General features: G+C 43.1%; 2 protein-coding genes across 2 annotated transcripts in view; both read right to left on the reverse strand.

The window, feature by feature from the left end:
• The window catches only part of LOC133118954 (NACHT, LRR and PYD domains-containing protein 12-like), a 687,468-nt gene that overhangs the window by 623,417 nt on the left and 38,442 nt on the right, over positions 1-25,609 (reverse strand). The window lies entirely within an intron of this gene.
• LOC133119287 (NACHT, LRR and PYD domains-containing protein 12-like) overlaps positions 1-25,609 on the reverse strand; it is a 64,323-nt gene that overhangs the window by 1,114 nt on the left and 37,600 nt on the right. Inside the window, exon 7 of the mRNA XM_061229816.1 lies at positions 19,351-19,514. Coding sequence (XP_061085800.1) covers positions 19,351-19,514 — 164 coding nt within the window. The remainder of the gene's footprint in view (positions 1-19,350; positions 19,515-25,609) is intronic.

A 25,609-nucleotide genomic window follows, 5' to 3' on the forward strand; every position in this document is an offset into this window, starting at 1 on the left:
CTTGAATCGGATGCGTGCGGCAATAGGAAGCCAGTGGAGGCCAATGAGAAGCGGGGTGACATGAGCCGACCTCGGCTGACTGGTGATCAAGCGGGCTGCAGCATTCTGGACCAGCTGGAGGGGCTTGATGGCGCACGCTGGGAGACCGGCTAGGAGGGAGTTGCAGTAATCCAGGCGGGAAATGACGAGCGCCTGGACTAGGAGCTGGGTGGCTTTCTCCGTCAGGAGATGACGGATGCGGCGTATATTAAACAGAAAGAACCTGCAGGTTCTGGCAGTGGAGGATACTTGTGGAGCCAGGGAGAGGCAGTTATCAAGAGTCACCCCAAGATTCTTTGCCGTACGGGAGGAGGAAACTACAAAGTCCTCCACAGTCAGTGAGAGGTCGATTGACGGAGAGGACTTAGCAGGGATGTAGAGAAGCTCAGTTTTGGCAAGGTTGAGCTTCAGGTGATGGGAAGTCATCCATGCAGAGATATCAGCCAAGCAGGCAGAGATCTGTGTGGTGATTTGGGTGTCAGGGGGGAAGGAAATGAAGAGTTGGGTGTCATCAGCGTAGGAGTGATAAGAGAAGCCGTGGGAAGAGATAACAGAACCAAGAGACATGGTGTATAGCGAGAAGAGGAGAGGCCCAAGAACCGAGCCCTGCGGGACTCCAGTTCGTAGGGGTTGAGGGTCGGAGAGTGCGCCCCTCCAAGTCACCTGGTAGGAGCGACCAGAGAGGTAGGAGGAAAACCAAGCGAGTGCAGAACCTGTGACACCCATCCCAGACAGCGATGAGAGCAGAATCTCATGGTTGACTGTATCGAAGGCGGCCGACAGGTCGAGGAAGATGAGGACAGAGGAGAGGGATTTTGCTTTAGCAGAGTGGAGTGCCTCAGTGACCGCGAGCAGGGCGGTTTCAGTGGAGTGGCCACTCTTGAAGCCAGACTGGTTGGGGTCATGGAGATTGTTGTGGAGAAGATAAGTGGACAGTTGGGAGCAGACCGCCCGTTCCAGGGTTTTAGCAAGAAAGGGAAGAAGAGAGACAGGCCGGTAGTTGTTCAGGGCAGAGGGATCGAGAGTAGGTTTTTTGAGGAGGGGAGTGACTCTGGCCCTCTTCAGGGAAGAGGGCATGGTGCCGGAAGAGAGGGAGGTGTTGATTAGAGAGGAGAGAAAAGGGAGAATGTCCTCAGATATAGATTGTAGGAGGGGAGAGGGGATGGGGTCAAGAGGACAGGTGGTTGGGCGGTGGGAAGTAAGGAGTTTCAGCGTGTCGGCGTCAGAGAGGGGAGAAAAGGAGGTTAGGGAGTTGGGGAGGGTAGGAGGGTCAGCAGGGGTGGAGGGTTGGGAGAAGGAATTGCGAATAGCATCGACCTTCTTTTCAAAGAAGGAGACAAAGTCATCAGGTGTGAGTGATGAGGGGGGTGGGGGGGGAGGGGGGGCCAGAAGAGAGGAGAAAGTTGAAAACAGTTTGCGGGGATTAGAGGCGGCCGCGTTAATTTTCGAGTGAAAGAAGGAAGATTTAGCTAGAGAGACAGAGGAATGGAAAGATGATAAGAGGGCATGGAAGGAAGCCATATCACTGGGGAGACAGGACCTTTTCCATTTTCTCTCCGCCGCCCGCAGTTCGGTTCACCGAACGTGGGTGGAGAACCCCAGAAGGACCCGCACAACGCAGCCACACAAACGTTACGCATTAGGAGAGGTACACAGAGGACTATTTTCCCAGAGAGGTGATGGGGAGATCAGCACCCTGGAGAGCGATCCCTCAACCTGCAGTCCAGGACCCCGGACAGTGCACGTGAGTGAACCTGGTGGAAGAACACTAACCCAGCTGCAGCCCTTTTCTCTACTGAGCAGGGGAAGAGATCGAGGCTACAAACAGAGTCAGTCGGCGCCTATCCTAAAAGAGGGAGAGACAAGAGAGAGGAAGAGCCAGCTCCGAACCGGACAGAGGACGGAACGTCTACGCCCTGCCGTACCGACCCCACAAACCGGCCCTGAAGGAGACCCCACCTTCCCCGATGGCAAACCTAAAGACCCAGAGTCTGACGTAGGACACGTGAGCCTAATAAAACCCCAATCGTACTTAACCTGTACCTCTGTGCTTCCCCCAGCCCTGACATGGCCCAAGAGGCAAGAAGGAAGGAGGTTCTGGAGCATACCCCGGTCCGGGAAGAACTTGAGTTGATTTTGCCTGAACGGCCCCTTTTATTTCTCCCGTCTTTCCCTACCCTTGCCCTGAGGGGGGCGCTATCACCAATACCCCGAAAAAGATAAAAAGATTAATTTTTTCGGATAATTGCTGACTCCTGTGTCTGGTTTGCAGCTGGGCCCACCCACTACACCTCAGGATCCACCCCAAGGCACCACACTATGCATTTATACATCACCCACTACACCTCAGGATCCACCCCGAGGCACCACAACATGAACTAACATACACAGACCCCCCTACACACACACTGCAGAAGTCTTAGGCACCCTACACTTTATTACATATATGCTTATTTTCTGTGTGTGTTCGTTTAAAGAACACATCCAAATATTAATTTTCCAAAATAAATCATTTTAAAGACATTTCACTATATAATCTTTAAAAGTAACAAATTACACTCAGTAATTGACTACTTTTTACCTAAAAACTTGATCAAGGCTGTCAGATCAGGAGCAAGGAGCCAACCAAATTCTGCAGAAGAACTGTGGCAAGTTCTCCAACATGCTTGGAACAACCTCCCTGCTGATTGTCTTATAGAACTGCAGGACAGCGTTGAGCTCAGAGAAGTGATGCAGTTTTAACGCCGAAGGGTGGTCACAAGTTTTTAACTATTCTGGCAAATTACAAAAATGTAATGTAAAATGTATAGTGCGTTTATTTAGGACCTTTCATTTAATTATTTTTGAAAGAATCTTACTGAACAGAATGTTATACAGGTGCCTAAGACTTTTGCACAGTACCACACACACACCCACACCCACACCCACCCACACACACACACACACACACACACACACACACACACACACACACACACACACACACACACACACACACACACACACACACACACACACACACACACACACACACACACACACACACACACACACCCCCCTCCACAGATATACACAAACACACAAACACTCACATACCCCCCGACCCCCCCCAACATGCTGTGGCGCCTCGGGGTGAATCCTGAGGTGCAGAGAGTGGGCACAGCTAGGAACCAACACAGGAGATAGCAGATGTCAGAAAAAATACTTTTTAATTTTTTCTGTGTTTTTTTTTTTCCGGGGTATCGGTGATAGCGCCCCCCCTCAGGGCAAGGGTAGGGGAAAACTGGAGAAATCAAAGGGGCCGTTTAGGCAAAAAATAAACGAAGATTCTTCCCAGACCGGGGTATTTTCCAGGGCTTCCTCCCTCCTCCCCTCTTCGGCCGCGTCAGGGCTGGCGGGAAACACAAAGACGGGGTGAATAGGGAGGTCATTTATCTGGCTCACGTGACCGGCATCCGTTTTCAGGTCTTCGGTGTTGCCCTCCGTGAAGGTGGGGTCTTCCTCAGGTTCAGTATGGCTGGGCGTTGCAGGTCCTTCCTCTCCCTGCCTTCCACACTCTCACACGCTCAGGAATGGCACCAACTGAGCCTGGCTGCAGCCTCGACCGCGCCTTAAATCCCATTCCCTGCTCATTAGGAAAAGAGGCTGCAGCTGAGTCAGTGATTTTCCACTCTGCTCCCTCACGTGCGCTGGCCGGGGTCCTGGACCGCAGGTAGAGGGATCTCTCTCCAAGGTGCTGATCTCCCCATCACATCTCTAGGCAGATATACCCCTTCGCACACCTCTCCCAAGGCGTGACGTCTGCGCGGTTGACCGGCACGGGCCCCTCCAGGGTTCTCCACCCACGTGGCACAACATTCAGGAGCAGGGGTGCCACAACGCATAAACACATACTGTGCCACCACACACACAAACACACATACACACACACCACCCCACTGCCACCACACACACACCCCACAAACACACACTCACTTATCGACCCCCCCACCCACAAGACACACACTCACATACCCCCCCGAACCAAACACACACACACACACACACACACACACTCATACACACACAGCCATTGAATACCTGCATTAATAAAACTAGAACGTTATGCCGTGGTCTGGGTGAATACTCTTTTCTGGATGGCACTTTGCCCCATCCGTCACCCTCCCCCTACCTCTTCTTGTGCTTTCCTCAGACTGCAACAGGTCGAGAAGATTATAAAAAATAAATACAATAATCACAATACAAACACAAAATAACATCTTCCACACGAAATATACTTCAATACTAATATATTGATTGAGGTCCACTGATTGAAGTTTTTCTATCTGTATCTTCATGACTGAGCTTGCAAGTTTGCCAATCTGCCGCTGTTAGTTCTCGAGTTCTAAAAGCCACTGCCTTCAAGGTGTCACAGACCTTGGAGTATTCAGTGACTGATTGTGGTAGACTAGCGCCATCTACAGCATATCCAATGAAACTGAGAATAACTCCCTGTGGAATGCCATAGTTTTGCACTCATTTTAAATGACTCCAACTGCAGGTGAAAAATATTTAACTGGAAACTCTCGCAACAAAAAATTCTGTCTCTTTAAAATATTTAAAACTTTGAAATCCTTAAATCTCTCATTCAAGCTTTTAATGCTTTATAAATGGAGAAGGGCTTGATTAGGGTGAACTGTGATATTCTGGATTATGTACTGTAAAAATGTGGAGATTATGGAGAAGAATACATTCTTTGAAATGGCATTTACAATTGTTAATTTATCAAAATGGGTGAAATAACTGGATGTCTTGTACATTTCTGTTGCCTCATTTATCAAACATGAGCCAAACAAACTTGACTGTGAATCATTCGGAAATGCATTGACACAAATAATGAGGGATGGATCAAAGCTTTCACAGTTTTGTGGTTTTATTGTTCCATCCATTCATTCATATTTTATTTTAATTTGCAGTGGCAAAATTATTTTAATAAGCCAATTGAATATTCAAATTATTTATCATTTAAAAAACACAATTGGATTCAACATTAAAATGGGTGATGATTCATTTGGGTAATCCTGATAAATTCATGCTTAATTGGAATTTAATATGAATTCCATAAAACGCGTAAATAAAGTTTGCTATAAATAAGGCGTACCTGTCATAGCTTAGACAGTCCTCCAGAGTGCGACATGCGACCAAAAATCTGTCTGCCTGACATTTAGCAGGTCTGTCTCTGTGTGACTGCGGTGCCCGTTACACCTGTCCCCGGCCCTCAAAGGCCCAGCCCAGACCCAACATCATCGTCGGAGGTAACCGCTCCACCACCTGTATCCCCTGTCCCCGGGAAGATGCCTAATCCTGACCTAACATCTTCATCTGACTCCGAGCCAGAGCCAGAGCAGACCACATACAAAAAGGCCAAAATATACTGCCTTTCGCAAAGAATGGCCTGTCCAATTTCCGTGGCTCAGATATGATAAAACGGCCAACATTATGCATTGCATTTATTGCAAAGAGTGCAGCCAAATCATGGCTGGGAACAGTGCTTTTGCTGTCGGAGCATCAACGTTCCGAATTGAAACGTTAAAAAAGCACAATGTCTCCAAGAAACACGTCCTGGGCGTGACAGGTGCGTGGCGGGCAGAGGAGCCCCCCTCCCCACAGCGTTTCAGCGCCAGGCAGCGGAAAACCGAAGCAGTGAGGAGTCAGAAATGAGAATACAATTTAACACTGCTTAGAATATAGCCAAAGAAGAGCTACCGTTTACTAAACTCAAGTCCCAGAACATCCTTATGAAAAGGAACGGGTTAAATGTAAACCCGTTACAGCCATGAAACTGCCTGTGCCCAGTTCATTGGGGTGATCGCAGAAAAAGACGTCTGTACAAATCGCGGATTCAATGTCATTCCTGACTGATGGAGAAACAGACATTTCCACTAAGTGTGGGAGTGTGAGATCGTCTAAAGCCACATCTTGTACAACGGGAGACCAGCCAACACAAAACACAATGCAGAAACAGGTAATGGTCAAAAATCCGGGCAAACGGGTTCATAAAGGGCACACAGAAGAGTGGTCGGATAACAGGCAGAGTTCAAGAACAGGAAGGCAGTCCACGCAGACGAAAGCACAAAAAAATAAAAATAAACACAAAGTCCAAGCCAGGCAGAGATCAAAAATCCAAAATCAGAGCAGACCAGACGGAATTACAGGGGTGAAGGCACGGGGTACAGGAGGCTAGAACCGGGACAGGAAAATACAGGGACAGACTCAGAATACGGGGGATGGCAAACTAGCTTTGAGCAAACAAAACATCTGTTGCACATATACTGGTCGAACAAGTAGAAATAAGAATCAGGTGTGTGAACTGGGGAACAGATAAGGAACAGGTTGAATAAATGACAAGAGACAGGAAGGAAGTACATATAAGGAGTGGGAGGCAGAGACAACAAATGGAGCACAGGTGAAACAAACAAATGAGTGAATGGAGCAGGAAACAGACTACGGAAAGCACAGAGGTAACAAAAGCTTTAGTCTTCCCCGGCCCTGACATTCCACTGCTTAGCCCCATTTTACTCCGCACGCAGCACGGCTCCGGTGTGTCTACAGCACCTAGGACACCGCAGAACATTTTACACCGGCTCCATTCCTTTTTATTCCTGTCCCATGTGGCATATACGCAGTGAAGTAAGCCAATTACAAACAAATTATGTTTACATGTTAGTATGTTTACACCGAATTTTGAAAGACAGTCATTTTGAATTTTGAAAGCGTCTTTAATCTTTTCTCGGCCATCTCTTTAAATTGCCAGAAATTTAATTCCTTACTCCTTCAGGTATTTTAGAGGCATCAATTTATGCTAATCCTGCACATCAGTTTTTGTTTCCGACTGATTCATCAGCATACATTTGTGGATATGAAAAAAAGCTGGGCCTACGCATTTGATAAATCTGGTGGAATTTGTTAGTTTGGTTCCCATAACACAATTTAGACACAGATTTGCAAAAATATTGATAAATGAGGCCCACTGTGTGTAAACAAATGAGAAAAGGGGTGAGATGGCTCAGGCAGTAAGAGCAGTCGTCTGGCAGTCGGAGGGTTGTCAGTTCGTTCCCCCGCCCGGGCTGTGTCAAAGTGTCTCTGAGAAAGACACCCAAATGCTCCTGATGAGCTGGTCAGCGCCTTGCATGGCAGCCAATCGCCGTTGGTGTGTGAGTGTGTGTATGAGAAGCATCAATTGTACAGCGCTTTGGATAAAGGCGCTAGATAAATGCTAACCATTTACCAGAAAAGCCTAGCCGAGTCTGGTTGCTTTTCCTGTAGGTCCTCCACATTCTTCTTTGTTGATGGAACAGCCTAGACGACGCAAATGAATGCAAACTGCTGACCATGTCATTGTCACAGCCCTTTTTGACTTGCTGCATTAGCACTATAGAAAGGCCAAATTCAAGTTGGTTCTCCACAAAAGTGCAGGGTTTGCAATCTTGCATATGCACCCAACCATCAACTGTTGGAAATATTAAGTTCAAATGCAATACATCATATAATTCTATGGTGTAAGGGTAATTTTCTTAATTGATTCTGAATTGACAATGTGTGTTAACAAAGACAATCACATGATTACAAATAACCTTTTAGTGATAATCCTTATTACTATGAGACCACTTTCTGAATTAAGTGCTTACTATGAGTCTTTCTCTGTCTCTCTCCCAGCAGACAGACAGCCTTTGACCTTAATGTCTCTGCTTCTCCTGGAAGGGGGTAGCTAGCACATTCAGCAAGGTCAACAAGGGGTATTCAGAAGACAAAATACTGATAAATGTTCGTGGCCAGCTTCATGTCTTTTTGTTTTGGTAAAGCCCCCCCTTCAGGAAAAGTGTGTATAAGAGTCTTACTATGTCTGATTCAAATCAGAAAGCCGGTAAGCTTTCTCACTTTGTCATTTCTTTGCAAATAAATATTAAAGTTAAATAGAAGAATAGCTATTGTGTTTTTACTGGACCTGTTTCATCAGACGATGCTCATCTGTGATATCTTATTTGTGCATGTTAAAAAGGGAATTTTTCCCCGCACAGTTTGCCCATGAGGATGGGATCGCTAATGTGGTTCTTCCCTATACAGAACAGTCTCAGAGTCTGTGACATGGACAGACAGTGTACACTGCCAGGGGTTATAGTCCCTTGAACCGAAAAACCCACTCCACGAAGGGTTTCTAAGCAATCGCCTATGGGGAAGAATGATGCTACCAGGTCCAGTTCTGAGACGTTTATGTGTGGGGTAACCAATACGTGATCCTAAAAAACAAAAGAACACTCAGGTGAGGCCATAGTAAATCACTAAAAGGTACCTGGTTTGACTTGGGGCTGACGGGCCCATCACTCAGGGGGTGATTCAAACACAAGAGCCGGTATGCTCTCTAGAGCCGGTATGCTCTCACTAATACTCTGGGACTGGGTCCCAAGCGCTGATAGAAGTAAAAGTTAATAGTTAACTATTAGAATTGATTGGTCTTTATGAGTAAATACGTATAAAAAAGAACTGAGCTCTAAAGTAAATGACCTTGTTGTGTAATATGGTATGTTTTGTTGTCCATGAGAGTGCAAGCTGAAAACAGGCCAGTGTGATAGAGGCGTTGTGTAGCGGGTCTGTGTGTGTGTGCGCATGTGTGAAAGTGTCGACATTGGAGACAAATTGTCTTTTAGACTCTGATTAGATCAGGTGCACCTTAAAAAAATAAACAAATAAAAAAGTAATGAAGTTAATTAAGTTAAAAAAAACTAAAAACTTGCGCATTAAAATAAGTAAAAAGGAAAATTATTAATAATAAGGTAGTGGGGTGAGGTAATAACCATGAGCTCAAAGAGTTCAAAGAGGCAAGAGCCAGAATTTGCGGGTTCTATGAAAATAATGCATGACAGTATGAGTCGGCAACCACACACCAGTGTATTATCATTTTATACTGTAAAAATAAATGTATAAGGAAATATGTTTGGATTTGTGAAGAAAAAAAAAAGAAACAATGTTAAGACAGGAAAAGCAGGCTAAGAGGGAAGGAGATACAGCTGCAGTGAAAAAAAAGAATAATTAAAAAAAAATGTTTTATTACTTTCTTTGTAATTTTTTCAATTTTTTTATTCAGTGTTACCTCCTGTTGTGCATTTCAACTGCTCTTTTGATCCAAATTAGCATAACTCACCGACATATACAAAATTGACCTGGACCTAGATTACCCTGCGTATCCGCCAGACCACTATCAGCAACACCCGGCACAGCTGCCCCTGCACCCACCCACCGAGGAGCAGAGTCCAGTGCTGTGAGACCCCCACTTTCCAGCAGTGGGGCTGCGGATAGCGGAGTCAGGCAACAGCCTCAGCAAGCCCAGATTCCACGGGAAACGTAATTTCCACCACGGGTGAACCGCACAGAATGCCCAAACCCCAGAGTGGGTCAGGAAGACCAGGGTCTGATGGTCCTGCAACTCGTCTCTGGAAGCTGTCAGAGTTGCAGGCCGTGTGTGAGGACCTGCAGATCCGAGTCAGGTGGGTGGAGAAGGTTTGGTGAAACTGTTAATGATGTTCTTGAGAGACTTACACAAAAATACGATGCACACAGCGGAATGGAGAAACCTGGAGATAACATGCCAGTCTCACCCCCTACGGAACCCAGCTGACTAACTGCTTCATGGACGGTTTGCGGAAAGAGCTGGCTTCAGCAAAAGGATACTGGACTTTGGGAAACGGCTCCCCAGGGTAATGTCACGATCCAAAACCCTGGTGGCTGCCCCGGATGGAATGGCTGGACTCAGATGCCACAGGGCGCTGGTGCTTTCCCGAAATCCTGGCAGCCAAACTGAATTGCAAGGACAATGAAGGTGTGCAGGGCGCATGCATGGGGTGGTGAGTCCGCGGGTTTTCTATATCGAACGCCTGCAAATTCATTACCAATCGGGTTGTTAAAAGTAAATAGGCGAGCATTAGTTATTGTAAATATGGGGGCTGGTCATTCTGTAATAACAGCTAAATTGTGGGGATCAAAGCCTCCACCTTGTGGAAAAACTATGGTCAGTCAAGATGCCAGAGGAGGTAATACAACAGAAGAGTTTATAATTCCTTTATTGGTTCAGGATAACAATGCGGGTTCTACTATCATTTTAAAACATGCATTTATATTCTCTCCTGTATGTCTGGTAAACCTGCTTGGCAGAGATATTAGGATTGGTTGTAGAATGCACAAATGACGGTTTAACAATTGGTAGAATTAACAGTGTAGAAAACTCTGAAATGTACTTCTATGCGTGGGATCTGGACAGATGCCCAGGCACAGCTAAGGTAAATATGCCAGTGATTGAGGAACTAGGATGTAGCAGAGGGTTTGAGAATGTGTAGAAGATTGATGTAAAAGATGTATTGAACAGAAGAAAAAGGGGTTTGAGTACCTTGCTCAGACACAGGACGAAATGAGGCACTGGTGAAAAGCCAGTGAGAATTAAAAGAAAACTGCATGAAGGGAAGGAGTAGAGTTTTTGAAATTAGGAGAAATGGTATGGTGAAACAAAATTGTGTACCAAATTGTTTTTGGTAGGATAAGATTTTTGCATTGTCTGTACAATTGAGCACAACAGCCATTTTGGGAAGCGTACCCCACGCGTCTCTGTGTAAAGCCTCAAACAAAAAAATGGGAGGACACAGAACCCTGGGTTACATTACGTTTGGACTACAGACTGGGAAGAGAGGAGAACTCACAAAATATTCTCCCTCTCTGTGTGTTAATGCACACCAGTTTCCAGATTCTCTGACAGCATTCATGCATTGCCTTGTGACACTCACATGTATTTGCATGTGTCAGACCCAAAACTGAGTGCAATCCCCTCTCAATTGTGGGCCATGCCCAAATATGATGCGGGGCTCATGACTGGGGCTACTCTACTTCAAGTTACCCCTAAAGTCAGAGTACAGGCCATGTAAACGCAAATGTCCTGTTGAAGTTTGATCACAATGCCCTTATTGAAATCCAGGAATGATGAAGTTTGATCAAAATGCCCTTATTGAAAACCAGGAATGATGAAGTTTCAGAATACTTTCAGAATCATGTGCAAAAATACCCTTTCCTAAATGTTACTATATATCTATATACTATATTTCAAATGCTGTTTAGTACTACAATAAGCCATAATGCTTGAAGAATCATTATTAATTATGTTAAAATGAATAAGTCAGTCATCATGAGCAATTAGAACTGTATGTCTGTTAAAACACATTGAGCTGCAAAGTATAGTTTGTTTAATGAAAGTGCAGAGAACACTTAATCAGGTGTTTAAAAACCATGGCATCAGATATGGCCTGTTTTGACTGAGTGATGCAGTTCAAGCAATGTGGGTCTTTGCAGATAAATGTTTTGAGTTAGTGATCACCAGCCCAATTTGCCTGCATCATTATACAGGCGAAAGGTTAAGACAGCTCAGCTTTCATGGAGTGACAGAAAATATTAAGGCGGGTCAAGAGAGACAATGTGATGTTATATGACAATTGATTGGTTAGCTATAATGTATAAAGACTAGGATACTTCCTACTGTTACTTTGGATTTCTCTGATCTCTGGAAGTTCTCTGGAGCACACAGACTCCCCAAATTAATCTGTTTTATTTTAAACTAAAGATTTGTAATGAGCACCTACTGACTCTGAATATTTCTTCAACATCATTGCTGCCAAAACAACTTCACCCACGTAAAAGGGACGAGGAGGAAAAGCGACAAAAAAAGATTTCCTCAACATTTGGTGCCGAAACCCGGGATCCAATCTTCTGAAGCGGGACTGCTGACGGCTGATGTTTCTCCCTGAATAGGACCAGTGCGCACAACTCAGATACAGGTAAACTGTCACCTTTTTTATAAAAGACTGTGAGGGCGTTACCCGTGGCCCATCAGCTTTGGAAGTGCCTGTAAAGTGACGGATACCTGCGGGTGAGTTGTGGCTTTTTTAAAAGTGTGATGTTGAAAAGCATGAATGAAGTACAATGATAAGAAATGAGCCTTATAGCTAACCAAAACCCGTGAGAAGTTGTATCGGGCATACTGACGGTTGGTGCAGTGCACGCATGCGGGCGGGCGGACAGACTTGTCCATACTGACTCGAGAAACGTGGAATTCTATGTGGAACAGGGACTTAATTTAAAGGCAAAAGACTCCTTTTAGAGGATATATAATATATAATAAATAATAATAAAAAATATTGTGGATTTCCAAGGGGGAAATGATTGTTCTCATAAATAATAAAAATATATAATAATAAGCAATTGGTGTAAGAGGAACACATACAGTTCCATAGTTCCATTGCCAAAGGTTTATTTTCATTTTTATTTCTTATCTTTATTTTTATTTTTATTTATTTAAAAAAAAGAGGTTCTTTTTATTCAGTATTGGGGAAAAGCAAATGCAACGAAGAAAGGTTGATCTTGTGATTTTGACGGACTGCTCAGAAACATTAGATAAGATTGTGACTCCCCTGGACCTTATGTTCAAACATAAAATAATAATAATAATAATAATAATAATAATAATAATAATAATTAATTAATATTAAGTGTGGCCAGATAAGACTGGAACATTTAAACCTGATTGCTTGGAGAGTGTTGAGGCTGTGTTGATTGAGAGAGAAAAGAGCCCAGGCTGGGGGAAGAAAAATTAGATAAATATATGTACCAACAACATTTTAATCAATGGAGAATTGAGTCGCAGAGGCATCAGGACAGGCTTGGCAGAGGGACTGAAGCTACCAGGAAGAAGCAGATAGGGGTGCCTGGGAAGGAGGAGCTTTCCAGTGATGCAGAACCAAGCTGCCCTGCCCTCACTGAGAAACCACCACCTTATTCTGGAGCTTCCCCTGCTGGCCTGGGAAGGAGGAGCCTCCCAGTGAGGCAGAACCAAGCTGCCCTGCCCTCACTGAGAAACCACCACCTTATTCTGGAGCTTCCCCTGCTGGAGGAATGTACCCTGACATTGAGGAGGTCCAAATGATGGTAAGTCAAGTAAATCAATCTGACACTTCCATTACAGATGGAAGGAGACCTGCAGGTGGAAGGATGACTCAGCGTGAAGGGACTTATCAGGCCAGCTGAGCACCTCCTGTCCTCCCCACCAGAGGGACACCAGCAGCCCTTCCAGAATTCAACACCCCTCCATGCAAAGTGCCTGTTCATTACAGAGTGATGACCTACGCGACAGCCAGCTGTTTGGAGGAGGATCCATGGCCCATCAGGAACCTGCCAGAAGCAAGAGCACCCCCTAAAGGTCAGAACCGGAAAATAGACTTTTATCCTATAGTACCAGACCCATCAACAATACTCACCAAAATCCAACCTTCAACAACCCATTACACTGTCATAGACTTGTGCTCATCATTTTTCTCCATCCCCTAACATGAACAATGCCACGCCCTTTTTGCCTTCACCTACAGAAGCCAGCAATACACGTACTCCAGGCTGCCACAAGGATATGTGGATTCACCAAGTGTGTTCAACCGAATTGTCCAACACAATCTCTCCGATTTCGCTCCATCCAATGGGAGCACACTCATTCAGTGTGTAGACGGTCTCATCCAAAGAAGCATGCGAGCAGGACAGCAGAGCTCTCCTTACATGTGTCACACGCTGTAGACTCCATGCTCTCCAGAGAAAAAATTGCCCTAACCCACCAAAGAGTTTCTGGCGACAAAGTTTTGTTGACCCAAACACACATCACGATCACTCGCTGGTTGTCAACCCAGCCACTCTCATGACCACTCCCCTCGATGGAGAACCACACAACTGCAAAGCCACAGTTGAAGAAGACTCAAGTGCTAGACCTGGTCTGTTTACAAACCCCCTCAGTACCCCAGACATGACTTTGTTTGTAGACGGCTCATCATTTATTGACCCCGACATCAAAATAGGAAATCAGGATTTGCCATTGTCACTCAACACTCCCCTTTCACTTCCCACACTGTAATGGAAACAGCTCTAGCTCCAGGAACTGCCCAGCAGGCAGAGATAGTAGCACTGGCTAGAGCCTGCCAGTTGGCAGAAGGGAAGTCTGTCAACATCTATAGTGACTCTGCCTTTGCTTGCGGGGTGGTACATTCATGGGGGGCCACTTGGGCGTGGTGAGGGTTTTTAACAGCAACTGGTACACCGGTGCCTTACTCAAGGCAATAAAACTACCATCAAAGCTAGCCATGATACAATAAAATATAAGACCCTGTTTCCCAGGGCAACGCGCATGCGGATGCTACAGCTAAAAGAGCTGCTGACCTACCATCTTGGCCTGCTAATCAGGCCCCTGTAATGGAAATACAGGAATTTACTTTGCCAGAACTTCTGGAGGTACAGTAGTCTGCCTCCACAACTGAGCAAGAACTCTGGAAATTCAGAGGTTGCTCTAAGGATCCTGTCAAATGGCGCCACAAGAACACGGGCAAAGTTGTTGCCCCAAACTCCCTGTTGCAACTCCTCCGCCCAAAGGCTGAGGAAGGAATTGGCCCTGTTTTTCATGCATTGTTCAAAGGTGGTGTTGTGGTTCCCTGGCCTAACTCTCTGTGCAATACAATTCTGCCTGTAGAAAAAAAAAAAAAAAAACACAGGTGTAAACACTGTGCTCCAGTTTTATCTAACCTAAACTACTAGTGTGGCCCAAGTCCCGGGCAATGCAAAACATTTCACTGTGATCGATCTTGCTAATGTTTTTTTTTTTTTTCAGTATGCCGGTTGATATTGATTCCCAGTACTGGTTTGCTTTTACGTTTAAGACAAAACGATACACCTGGTCTAGACTACCACAAGGGTATTCTCTGCTGCTCTGCAGGAGAATTCCAAACAGTTCCAAATACTAATTCAGTATGTTGTTGACATTCCCAATTCAAGATTCTGCTAAAATTCCAAGTAACAGGGCCGCAAGGTCAAACAAAAAAAACTACAGTTCACCCTGATTGAAGTTATATATCTAGGCCACAAAATTTCTAAAGCAGGAAAATATTTGGGAATTGACAGAATCCAGGCGATTCTCGATTCTCCTAAACTCCAAAGTAAAAAAAAAAAAAGGCATGACAGGTTATTGTAGACAGTGGATCCCTGACTACTTGACCCACGGCCCAAATCTCTCTGCTAACGATAAGGTTACACGGACAGAGACTGCTGACGTATTTTCAGAAATTAAACCGAGAACTGACATCAGCCCCAACTTTGGGCCTTCCTGACATTAACAAACCCTTTCTTTTGACTATGAATGAGAAGGCTGGTTATATGACTGCTGTTCTTCTGCAAAAAAACATGGTAGAAACAGGCCTGTTGCATATTATTCTCAGAAACTTGATGCTGTCTCTAGGGGTCTCCCCCCTTGTCTGCGAACTATTTCAGCAGCTGCTTCTGCTTTAACGGCTTGTGCATCGATCGTTGCTTATCGCCCATTTTTGGTTCCTCATGCAGTAGATGAAATTCTGCTAAAACAGAAAACTGCTCATATCTCATCAGCCCGATTTCCGGGTCACTTGTTTGCCCAGGCTGCTGAACTTTTTTTTTGCTCTCAAATGCGCCCAGTATTTGTCCCTTGGTAAAACTGTAAATATTTTCACTGCCAGCAGATATGCTTTTCGGGGTAGTGTGATTTTGGAACACTTTGGGAACACAGAGGTTGTCTTACTTCTTCAGGAAAAGCTATTCAATGTTGACATTTGGTGCAGAGCCTCCTACAGGCCATTCTTTTGCACAATGGTAATACGTATTTAATATGCACTCATATCAAAAGCCATATTAATGTGATAACCAATGAAAACAACGTGACTGGTAGCCATAAATATGAAATATATAATATATGCACTAAGTTTTATTAAGACACATTCACTGTTAGTTATACTGTATCCTTTTCCTGTTTGTATGCACTTCAGGAGCTCTGGAGCTGGAATGGTCCGAGAGGGGAGCAAGGGTTTCAGGTGTGGGTCCTGCGGGCCCTCGAGGAAATGGTGGAGGGAACATGTATTTTAGAACCACGCTGATTCCACAATACTAAGCACAATTGGTGCCAAACCAATCAGAGTTGACTTATCTTCATCACGTATTGAGAAATCATTGTGGCGGGAGGTAGACGGACAGCTGTGGGGCGGGAATAAGCCCGTCTGAAACTGTATAAAAGATGGTGTATAGCTGAATGATGTGAGGTCACTCTGCAGAGTCACCTCGGCTTCATGGTCTGCGTGAAAAATAAAGTCTGATATTCAGGAGGATCCTGCCTCATTCTTTTTATTAAATCTCGAAGTCTAAATTCTTCAAATCGGTGCACTGCTACGGGAAGAAAATCCGAGGGGAAACACTGTATTCAGTTGTGTCCTTTATTTATTAGAAATGGTTTTGCAGCATATGATTTCATAATAGGTATTACAGGTTTCTAAGGGCGCAGACACTGATGCTATAATACTTCACAAACATTATATCACCAATACGACGCATAAAAAATTGCTATTGTAAAATCATTAAACCACATACATCATAACTCTTAAACCTCCCACCCAAAGCTCATGCATACATTATGCAGCTTGCTGACACCCCCAGACCTATTGTCCTGCCTACTACTACTCAGACCTCTTCACAGCAGTGACTGATGGGCCAGTTCTTACACCTAGGTCACTTCTACATCTACACTGGTTTTGTGTTTCATTTGGCAGTTTGCTTCTGCGTCAACACAAACTGAAAAGAAAGAAAAACCAGGTTTAACATATTTCCTGTCGCAGCGGGTAATTTGGTAACCAGAAAACAATGATAGTGTTGGCTTCTGCTTATGGATTTCCTCAGAGCAATAGAGAGAGAGTTGGGTGAAAACACTAGGCGGTCATGAGATTCATGTAGGCTTCAAATAGTTTCAAATATCATTGGTTAACGTAATTTAAGCAACATTAGATTAGATTAGATGCCATGCATTTTTAAATATGGTCTTTAATTTTTTTAAATATGAAAAATTCTAGAGGTCTCAAACCTAAACACACAGAGGGCTCCACAACATTTAACAGCTGGACAACAATAAACGGTGGCAAAGTAACAAAGACATTTATGTGTGTGTTATTTTAAATGAGCGATTTAACTGTTAGGGTGTGAATATGGAGTGGATGTGTTGCGTATGTTTGCCCTGGGAAACGTGAGCTAGCAGCCGGGTGTGCACCCCCAAACTTAGTGCACTCTATGGAAATAGTGATATGAAACCGAAAATGTGGTATGAAAAGGAAAAACAAACACAAACACCGTTTGATGATGGTGGTTTGGTGTAGGTAGTGTCCCGCTCACAGCCAGGGACAGAGCCCTCTGGCACAAAAGAGTAAAACCACACTACCAAAGCAGTCCAAGTACCGTCATAACAGCTTCATAAAATCCTGCGGGAAAAATGTAATCCCATTCACAAAAGCCAAGATAAAGGTCACTAAAAATCGTCTAGAAATTCAAACTCCCAGAGACATTCATGGCTACTGTTGACATCACATCAGTGTAGCCTATGTCACTGGCTTTTTAGAGTGGTGTGACATGATTCTGTAAATGTGGAAAGTGCACCACTGAAGGAAAAAGGTTAGGAAATGCTGGACTAAAGTCACGGAGCAGTCACAGCAAAGATGTTGAAAATAACAGTAAACAGAAAGAGCCAGAAATCACAGTGTTTTTTAAGATTCATTTATTAAATAAACCAAAGACCTTAGGTGCAGTAGTGGGAAATGATTGAAATAACGCACTGTAGCAACTGTAGCAACAGTAACAAGCGCTTTAACTTTTTAAAAAACTGCTCCAAGGATAAAAGTAAAATACACTTATAGGCTGATGTATTGGATGGCTTTGAATTATCTTGGAAAGTAAGAGCATGCCGTTTGTCGTTAATTTAGCAGAACATTACATTACATCTCAGTTATTTAGCTGACAGTTCATTAGATTAAGCAGGAGCCAATCCCCTGGATCAATGTGGGGCTAAGGGCCTTGCTCAAGGGTTCAGCAGCAGCACAGATCTTACTGCAGCTTCGCTGGGGCTTGAACCACCAACCTTCTTGGTCCCAGTCAAGCACCTTAGCCACTACGCTATAGGCTGCCCCCTAAACTCAGGCTGAAGTTTTTGGACTGTGATTAACTCATCTGTCACTAGCTGCTAAATCATCCCAAATTTTAAACATTACAGTGGATACTTCTGGGAATTGATGTGATATACGGGTCGGAGTGCAGGTTAGCACACATTAATTAAACAATGAGCTATCGAGTTCAGAAGTGTGCTTACCTGTAGGTCTATATAAGGCAACTATAAGGTTGACAGTTGCCATACAAAACCGTAGAAGAATCACAGAAAGCATAAAAACAGGGAAACCACAGAGATGCCAAAAACAGGGACCACCTCCGAATCAGTGCAAGTAGGCAAGAGCACCGATTGGGACACAGCCGAGGAATGTCCAAATGCCAGCCCGACTTGCTCATCCTGCCAGCTGAGTGAATGGCTCTCGCTTGTCCCGACTACAGAGCTTCTCTACTCTAGCTCCCCAGTGGTGAAACAACCTCCCCATTGCTATAAGAACTGCTCACTCACTGCCCATTTTCTACCAGTCTGAAGACTCACCTCTTCACACTGTACCTTGACTCCTCTGTGGGAGTCTGCTAATCTATTGTCACTTATCTTCACCAGTCTCAGACTTTAGCCCTGTGTTGTATTATCTACTTTAATCTAGGACCTTCACATGTGTATTTGTCTCAGTACTGCAGTTCCTGACCTTAATACTTACAGACCTGGCCTATCTACCTTGCGTACTAGACTCATGTTCATTGCCTTATAACCGATCCTTTGCAAATTGGACCTTATCCGACCTGTTCTGTTGTTTGTTCTATGACCTTGAAGTGTCTGCTGAATAAAATGTAATGTGATGTTTCCACATCCATAATTATTAATATAGAATATCATTATTTTACTATATTATTTTATATTATAGCCTACTATATACTGTAAAATTGAATTATCTTTTTCTTCTTGTGTTTATAGTTGGAAAAGAAAATGGAAAGGAAGTCTGTGCACCTCCCCATCATAGAACAAATGTGATCATTGTATTACCCATCTCAGAGGTACTATGGATCGCTTCTTCATCAAAAATTCTGTGAGACCTCCTCCCCTGCCTGTAGCTTTAACTTATATTGATGCCAATTGCACATGATAGTAGTTTGTCACTACAACTGTTTTAAAAAAAAAGCTGAAATGCTTCTATGTAAATTTCACACATTTATTTTGAAAAAGCCCCTGCATTTTGCTTTTATTGCCCCTTTTCCAACCCCGATTGAAGGGTTTGTGTTTGTACTCACCCCAGTCTCTGCAGTTTACAGTATGGGTCCTCCAGTCCAGCAGAGAGCGCTCTCACTCCTGAATCCTGCAGCTCGTTGTCTCTCAGCTGCAGATCACTCAGCTCTGAGTGAGGAGAACGCAAGACTGAGGCCAGAACATCACAGCAGCCCTCTGTGAGATTACACCAACCCAGCCTGTGGAGAAACCACATACACATGGACACACACACAAACATTAAAATTCACTGGAGATTGTAATAATGTTCACCTTGCCAGTTTATACATATGTCATTTCCTATTTGCCTCTGCATCCCTGAGTGGTACATACAAAAAAAAAAACAGGGAGAGGGTTGTGTAAATTATATTCATAAATGATTCTTAAATTATTTCATAAATTCATCCACCAATTAATCCAATTCTAAGGCAACTATTTAGCTTCATTAACCAAAAAAACATAAAGGTTTGGAACCCACTGCAAGGATTTAATTACCAAACATTTTCTCTATGATGATCACATATGAGACAGAATCTGATTTGCAAACATGAATTTTGCAAACACAAGAAAGTGTTCATATGATCACTGTGGGGATCCCCCGTGATATGTTCTTCGGTCAGCAAACATATATACATTTTTAAAAAGTTCAACATTCATCATTACACATAAATGGATAAAAAATAACTGTTAATGGACAGTTATTTTTCTCCTAGTCTTGTAACCATTTATATAAGGGATAGGTCTGGTCCATTGTCTCCATTGGTCAGTTTGCGTCCAAGCCGTGCCAATATCCACGATGTTCACAAATCTTTTAATTTTACTCTGCGTTTATCCATCCATCCATCCATTATCTGAACCTGCTTATCCTGAACAGGGTCGCAGGGGGGCTGGAGCCTATCCCAGCATACATTGGGCGAAAGGCAGGAATACACCCTGGATGGGTCGCCAGTCCATCACAGGGCACACACACCATTCACTCACACACTCATACCTATGGGCAATTTAGACTCTCCAATCAGCCTAACATGCATGTCTTTGGACTGTGGGAGGAAACCGGAGTACCCGGAGGAAACCCACGCAGACACGGGGAGAACATGCAAACTCCGCACAGAGAGGCCCCGGCCGACGGGGATTCGAACCCAGGACCTCCTTGCTGTGAGGCGGCAGTGCTACCCACTGCACCATCCGTGCCGCCTACTCTGCGTTTAGATCACCGTAATCTACTTTGTAACCTAAATTAACTTCATGTTATCATCACGCCGCTAGTAGCCTCCCAAAGTAAAACAAAATGAGTTATTTTGTCCTTTGACCATCTCAGCGATTGTCGGCAAGACCACCAAAGCCTGCTGAAGCAAATGACTCATGACGACGCTCTGAATTATTTAAATAACTGCACGTTATCTGAATGTGTCCAGATAAACGTTTACACAAATGACTTGTGTCAGTGTCATCAGGTGTAACGTAAAATCGCAAGCTGGCTAAAGTTAGTGCGGTGGGGATACATTTTTGCAATAGCGTTAGCAATACTGTTGCTTATCAACCAATAAACTACTGTTCAGGAAGAATACATTCACCATAAAATATAGTTCCATTAAAAACACGTTCATATAAAGTTTGTCTTGTCTTTCTTTTGTGAACATTTTTAAAGATAAATGTAATAATTGTCGTATAAAAGTGTTATGGAACTCAAACCTGTGGTATATTGTGGATATTGACACAGCTAGGGGGTGTAAATGCCCTAATCAACTTACCAAGTAATTTAAATATGATGACTTCACAGTATTCTGGCCATCAATTTCGAAATATTCACTTAGCTAAATGGAAAATCACATTCAATTCAAAATTACGTTCTTCCCAGTTTATCTATGGCCTAAGTGTGACAGTAACCATGACGACATTGTTTAAAACGTGGCGGAAGAGTCGGTCGGTTACCGCGGCCATGATAGCTGGTTTACTGTAAGCTTTGTTCATTTTATAAAAATACAATTGTACACAGCTTATAGCCATCACTCAAATTGTTCCCCTCCACTGTTGTTACTGTTGTTGGCTTTCACCCAATTGTGAAAACTAGCCAATCGAACATAGCTTAATGTTAAATTACCTCGTGAAGTCTACCACTATCACAGACAATGTATATACGCACCGGTAAATAAAATAAAATATCAGTGAACAAAAGAATGTCCAACTTCCTAACCAGTAATGATATTATTTCTCAGACCTGCTGCGAAACTACACCCGCTAACAGCGGAAGCAGAGTCAGAGGCGCTCAGCAACGTTCAATTTCATTTGCTAGGTTTCCGACCACTTCTGTATTCCGTTTAAATCCTCGTGAATTATTTTGGAAGATTTCAAACTGTTCACAAACCCTCCCAGTTTGGTATCATCTCCAAATTTAGATCGGGGAAACAAAAGTAAAATATATGAACTCATTTGCTGAAAATGAAATTTTGGAAATTACTAAATATCATTCTAATGAACTTTAATTAGCATTTTTTACCGACATATTTTATTCTAAACGGGAAGATTTATTTTGCCACTGTCCCATAATCCTTTTGAGCCTTCCCCAATAATGCGGTAAGGTTAGTTTTATGTTCTAAATTAGATTTTCTGACTTCAATAGCTCTTCAAAAAAACAGACAATAATGTTCAAAATAACCGTTTCGTCATCAAGTTAGGTCAGAGAACGCAGCACAACGCTTTGTTAGATTTTTCATCGCAATTTTAATAATAACTTTGATATTAGCCTACAATAATAACACATCGCAGGATACGGGTGTTATGACGAGGGACCTTCAAACATAAAGGCACAACATTTAATTCGTCCATTAAGCCCATTTATTTTTAAATAATATTTATATGTTCGCAAACATTCTTCATTTTTGTGGCTCGGACTGTTCATATTTACGGACCGTCTTAACAGTTAAATGTTAATAGCTTTGGTTAGAGTTCAAATAATGTGATGAGGGCCAGGAGGACGTGAGCATACGATCCATTTTATGATAACTGATTAAAAAAAACTTTTAAAAAAGAAAGAAAAACACTTCCAAAGGCAATCAAACGGCTGGAATCAAAACTAGATACTGAAAGCTCTCACATATGTAACCCTAATCTGCAATCTGGCCCTGGGTTTATTGAATGTGGTAGATGTTGAAGTCCACTAGGACTTAATTTATTGAGTTAAGTACAGTTGATTTGACTAAGCAGGAGACGATCCTCAACTGGAGAAATGCTCAAGGCCCAGCGGCTGCGTGGATCTTATTGTGGCTACACCGGGGATCGAACCACCCGACCAATTTCGAGTTTAGTTTTAAACAAAAAGAAAAATATTCTTGCATGTATGTCGCTGGCACGTTTGATCAGTTCTGGGAGCTAAAAAAAATATGTTGCTGAAATGTTTATGTCGTGCATGACTCCAGGTTAAAAGGAGGTGGGAAATCTGTTGTAATTAATCCGTACATTACCACCGTCTGTTGGAGCGGAAGCGATCTTCGTGCATTAAAAGTTCATAAACCTTATTAACTTAGTAAACACCTAGCCACATGTCTTACAAACATGAGTTGCTGAATCTACGGTTAAGAAATCGATTGGCTATTGAAAAGATTTCTCAGCTCTCTCCTAATTATGTCGGCTCAATTTCTCTCACTATTTTGTCTCCCCCAGAATTATGGGAATGGTAGTTTTGTCCGATGGTTTAACCAAATTAATAAGAACACAATTCATGATTAACACAGATTACTATTGTAGGCTGTGCTATAAGGAAGCATATGCGCGCCAAAATGAAAATGCAAATCGAGAATTACATCCCGTTTTGATTCCATGTACTTTAACACCATATCATAATTTAAATGAAAACGCAAAAGCCATTTTCATTTTCATTATGGCACGGATATACTTCCAAACAGCGAAACATATGTTCAGTGAGGAAGCATTGAACACACTAATCAGAAACACCTGTAAAGCCATTTGTTCCAAATGTTATGGTGCCCTGAAATCGGGGACAATGCATAAAAAGGGCTGTAATTCCTACACAGATATGGATGCAAATACTGTCGAGGACCCGGCCCTAGGCCCTGAGAGATTGACAGAAGATGGGTTAGGCAGGAATGCATTGTTAACCCCTCGCACACGCCAATGGGGTAGGAGTAAAAGCTCCCATAAGAGGAGAAGTATATGGTACAAGATAAATGTACAACCGTGAAGTCAGAGGACTTAGATTCAGGGTTTTAGAGAGCAAGGCTAAAGGCCTGACTGAGGCCATGAGTAGAATGTGTTCTAGCATGACCATGGAAGATGCTGAACAAGCTGAACGGGAAATTGGTGACCCAGGGAGTTTGGCATTCAAGGAGACGGTAGATGTGATAACATACTTGGTTGACACGTGCGGGCTTGCTCCTACAGGGGAGGAGCACAAGGCCTGGTTAAAGCAACAGGATGAGAAAAACAATTAAGATAATTGGGAGTTCAAAGAGTATGAGGAGAATGTAAGAGAGATAAGGAAAATGGAAAGGATGTCAATACCGAAAGAAGATTAAGAGGCTTCAAGGGCCTTCCTGATTATAACACACATTATTTATCGGATAGATTCAAAGGACTAACAATGGAGGAGTTAAATGATGAATTACACTGAGCTATTAGCTGGATGTCCTTTGTAGATCCCTTAAGGCGCCACAAAAATGGGCACCTGAAGAGTGTATTGAGATGGTGGCAGGCATTAACTTCTGGCTTGCATGAGATCAAGGTGTGGAGGAAGTCAAGGAGAGACTATGAAATTGAAACAGACACCAGTGATGAATAGGTTCCTTAAAAAAATACAAAAAAGCTAGTGTTTTTCCACTCGTATATTAAGATGGTGGAAATTCCCAAACTGGAGGGGCACATGAGATAAAGTATTCGGGAAATTTCTTTTGAGGTATGAGAAAATGACAGTTGGAAAAACAGAAATAATGAATATGGTCATTAAAAAACAAGTTACATAAGAGATAAATATCTTCCCGCTTGAAATATTGCGTACATTTCTTATCAAAAAGGTACACTTTTGTATGCAAAAAAGATATATAAGGAATAAGCTTTTAGACCTTAGGGTAGGATCTTAGAATTTGGCTTCAGAAGATATCTACGAGCTGTTGAAGAAAGAGCCACGCAGAACAACTATAACCAAGCTGGAGTGGTAATTATAATCTATATTACTTGTAGAAATAGGAAAAATAATACATAGAAGTAATACATTATAAGTTTCCTTTTATTTTAATGTATTTTATTTCTCATTAAGGTACTATATAAGGTAGAAAAATGTAGAGAAGTTATTATAGTTAGATAAATATACTATTCTAGGAATAGTTTCTTTTAAACATCCAGAAGGGGGAGCTATAGGATAAGGCTAAGGCCAAAGAGGATGGGTATTTGAAGGGTGTACCTTGACTTTTAAACATCATGGTGGAAAGGTAAATTAGAAAGAGCTAAAGGGGTATATGTAACTTGCATGTGATCAGCAAACTGAAAAGATGATATTTACACTGTAATCTGTATAACTCTATTCTTTTGATTGATTATAATAAAGTATATCTTACTATAATCATATGTGATAAAGATTCTTTAGAGGAATACATTGAATACAGGACATCGAATACCAGATTTGCATCACACCCTTCACTTCGAGACTGGGCTGGAAGTTCAGTAGAACTTACCAGGGCTCCAGGACGTTCGGAGTACTTGAGTTCGTCCCCGAGACACCTCCTCGTGGGGTACTGCTCGTGGGAACGTGAGGTCTGAGCTCGGCAAGGGGTCCGTGGCTCACGACAATTTTGGCGCCCAACGTGGGGCACGAGTAGTTGAGAACTGCTCACGGCCTAGTGAGGCACTGCCCGAGTAGATTCCTGCTCGAGGGGCTCGAGTTGATTACTGGCACTGACGAGAAAGGTGATAGGCACCTAAGTAGTGAAACCGTAATACTCGAACTCGAAAGGAATCGAGAAAATATAGAATAAGCTACAATATTAGAAGACTGTATAGGACAGTAAATTCTAATAAAGTAGGGACTAAACAAGTCGTGCCTCCGACAGAGGGAGAGGCGTTGGTTCAAAAAATACATGAAGAGAATGGACATTTCTCTTTTAATGTAATTAAGAAACAGAATAGGTTACATATACCCAAGATTCGTGCACTGGGTACACCCTTATCCATCCTCTGCGGCAAGGTACGGGAAGACAGGTTCTAGCCAGGCTAGAAAGATTGGCAGGCTCTCCTCGATGGAAGGAACAGTTTCCTGGTTACATGATGAATCCCTGA

This window comes from Conger conger, chromosome 19 (assembly GCF_963514075.1).
Source record: "Conger conger chromosome 19, fConCon1.1, whole genome shotgun sequence".
In the NCBI taxonomy this organism is placed as follows: domain Eukaryota; kingdom Metazoa; phylum Chordata; class Actinopteri; order Anguilliformes; family Congridae; genus Conger; species Conger conger.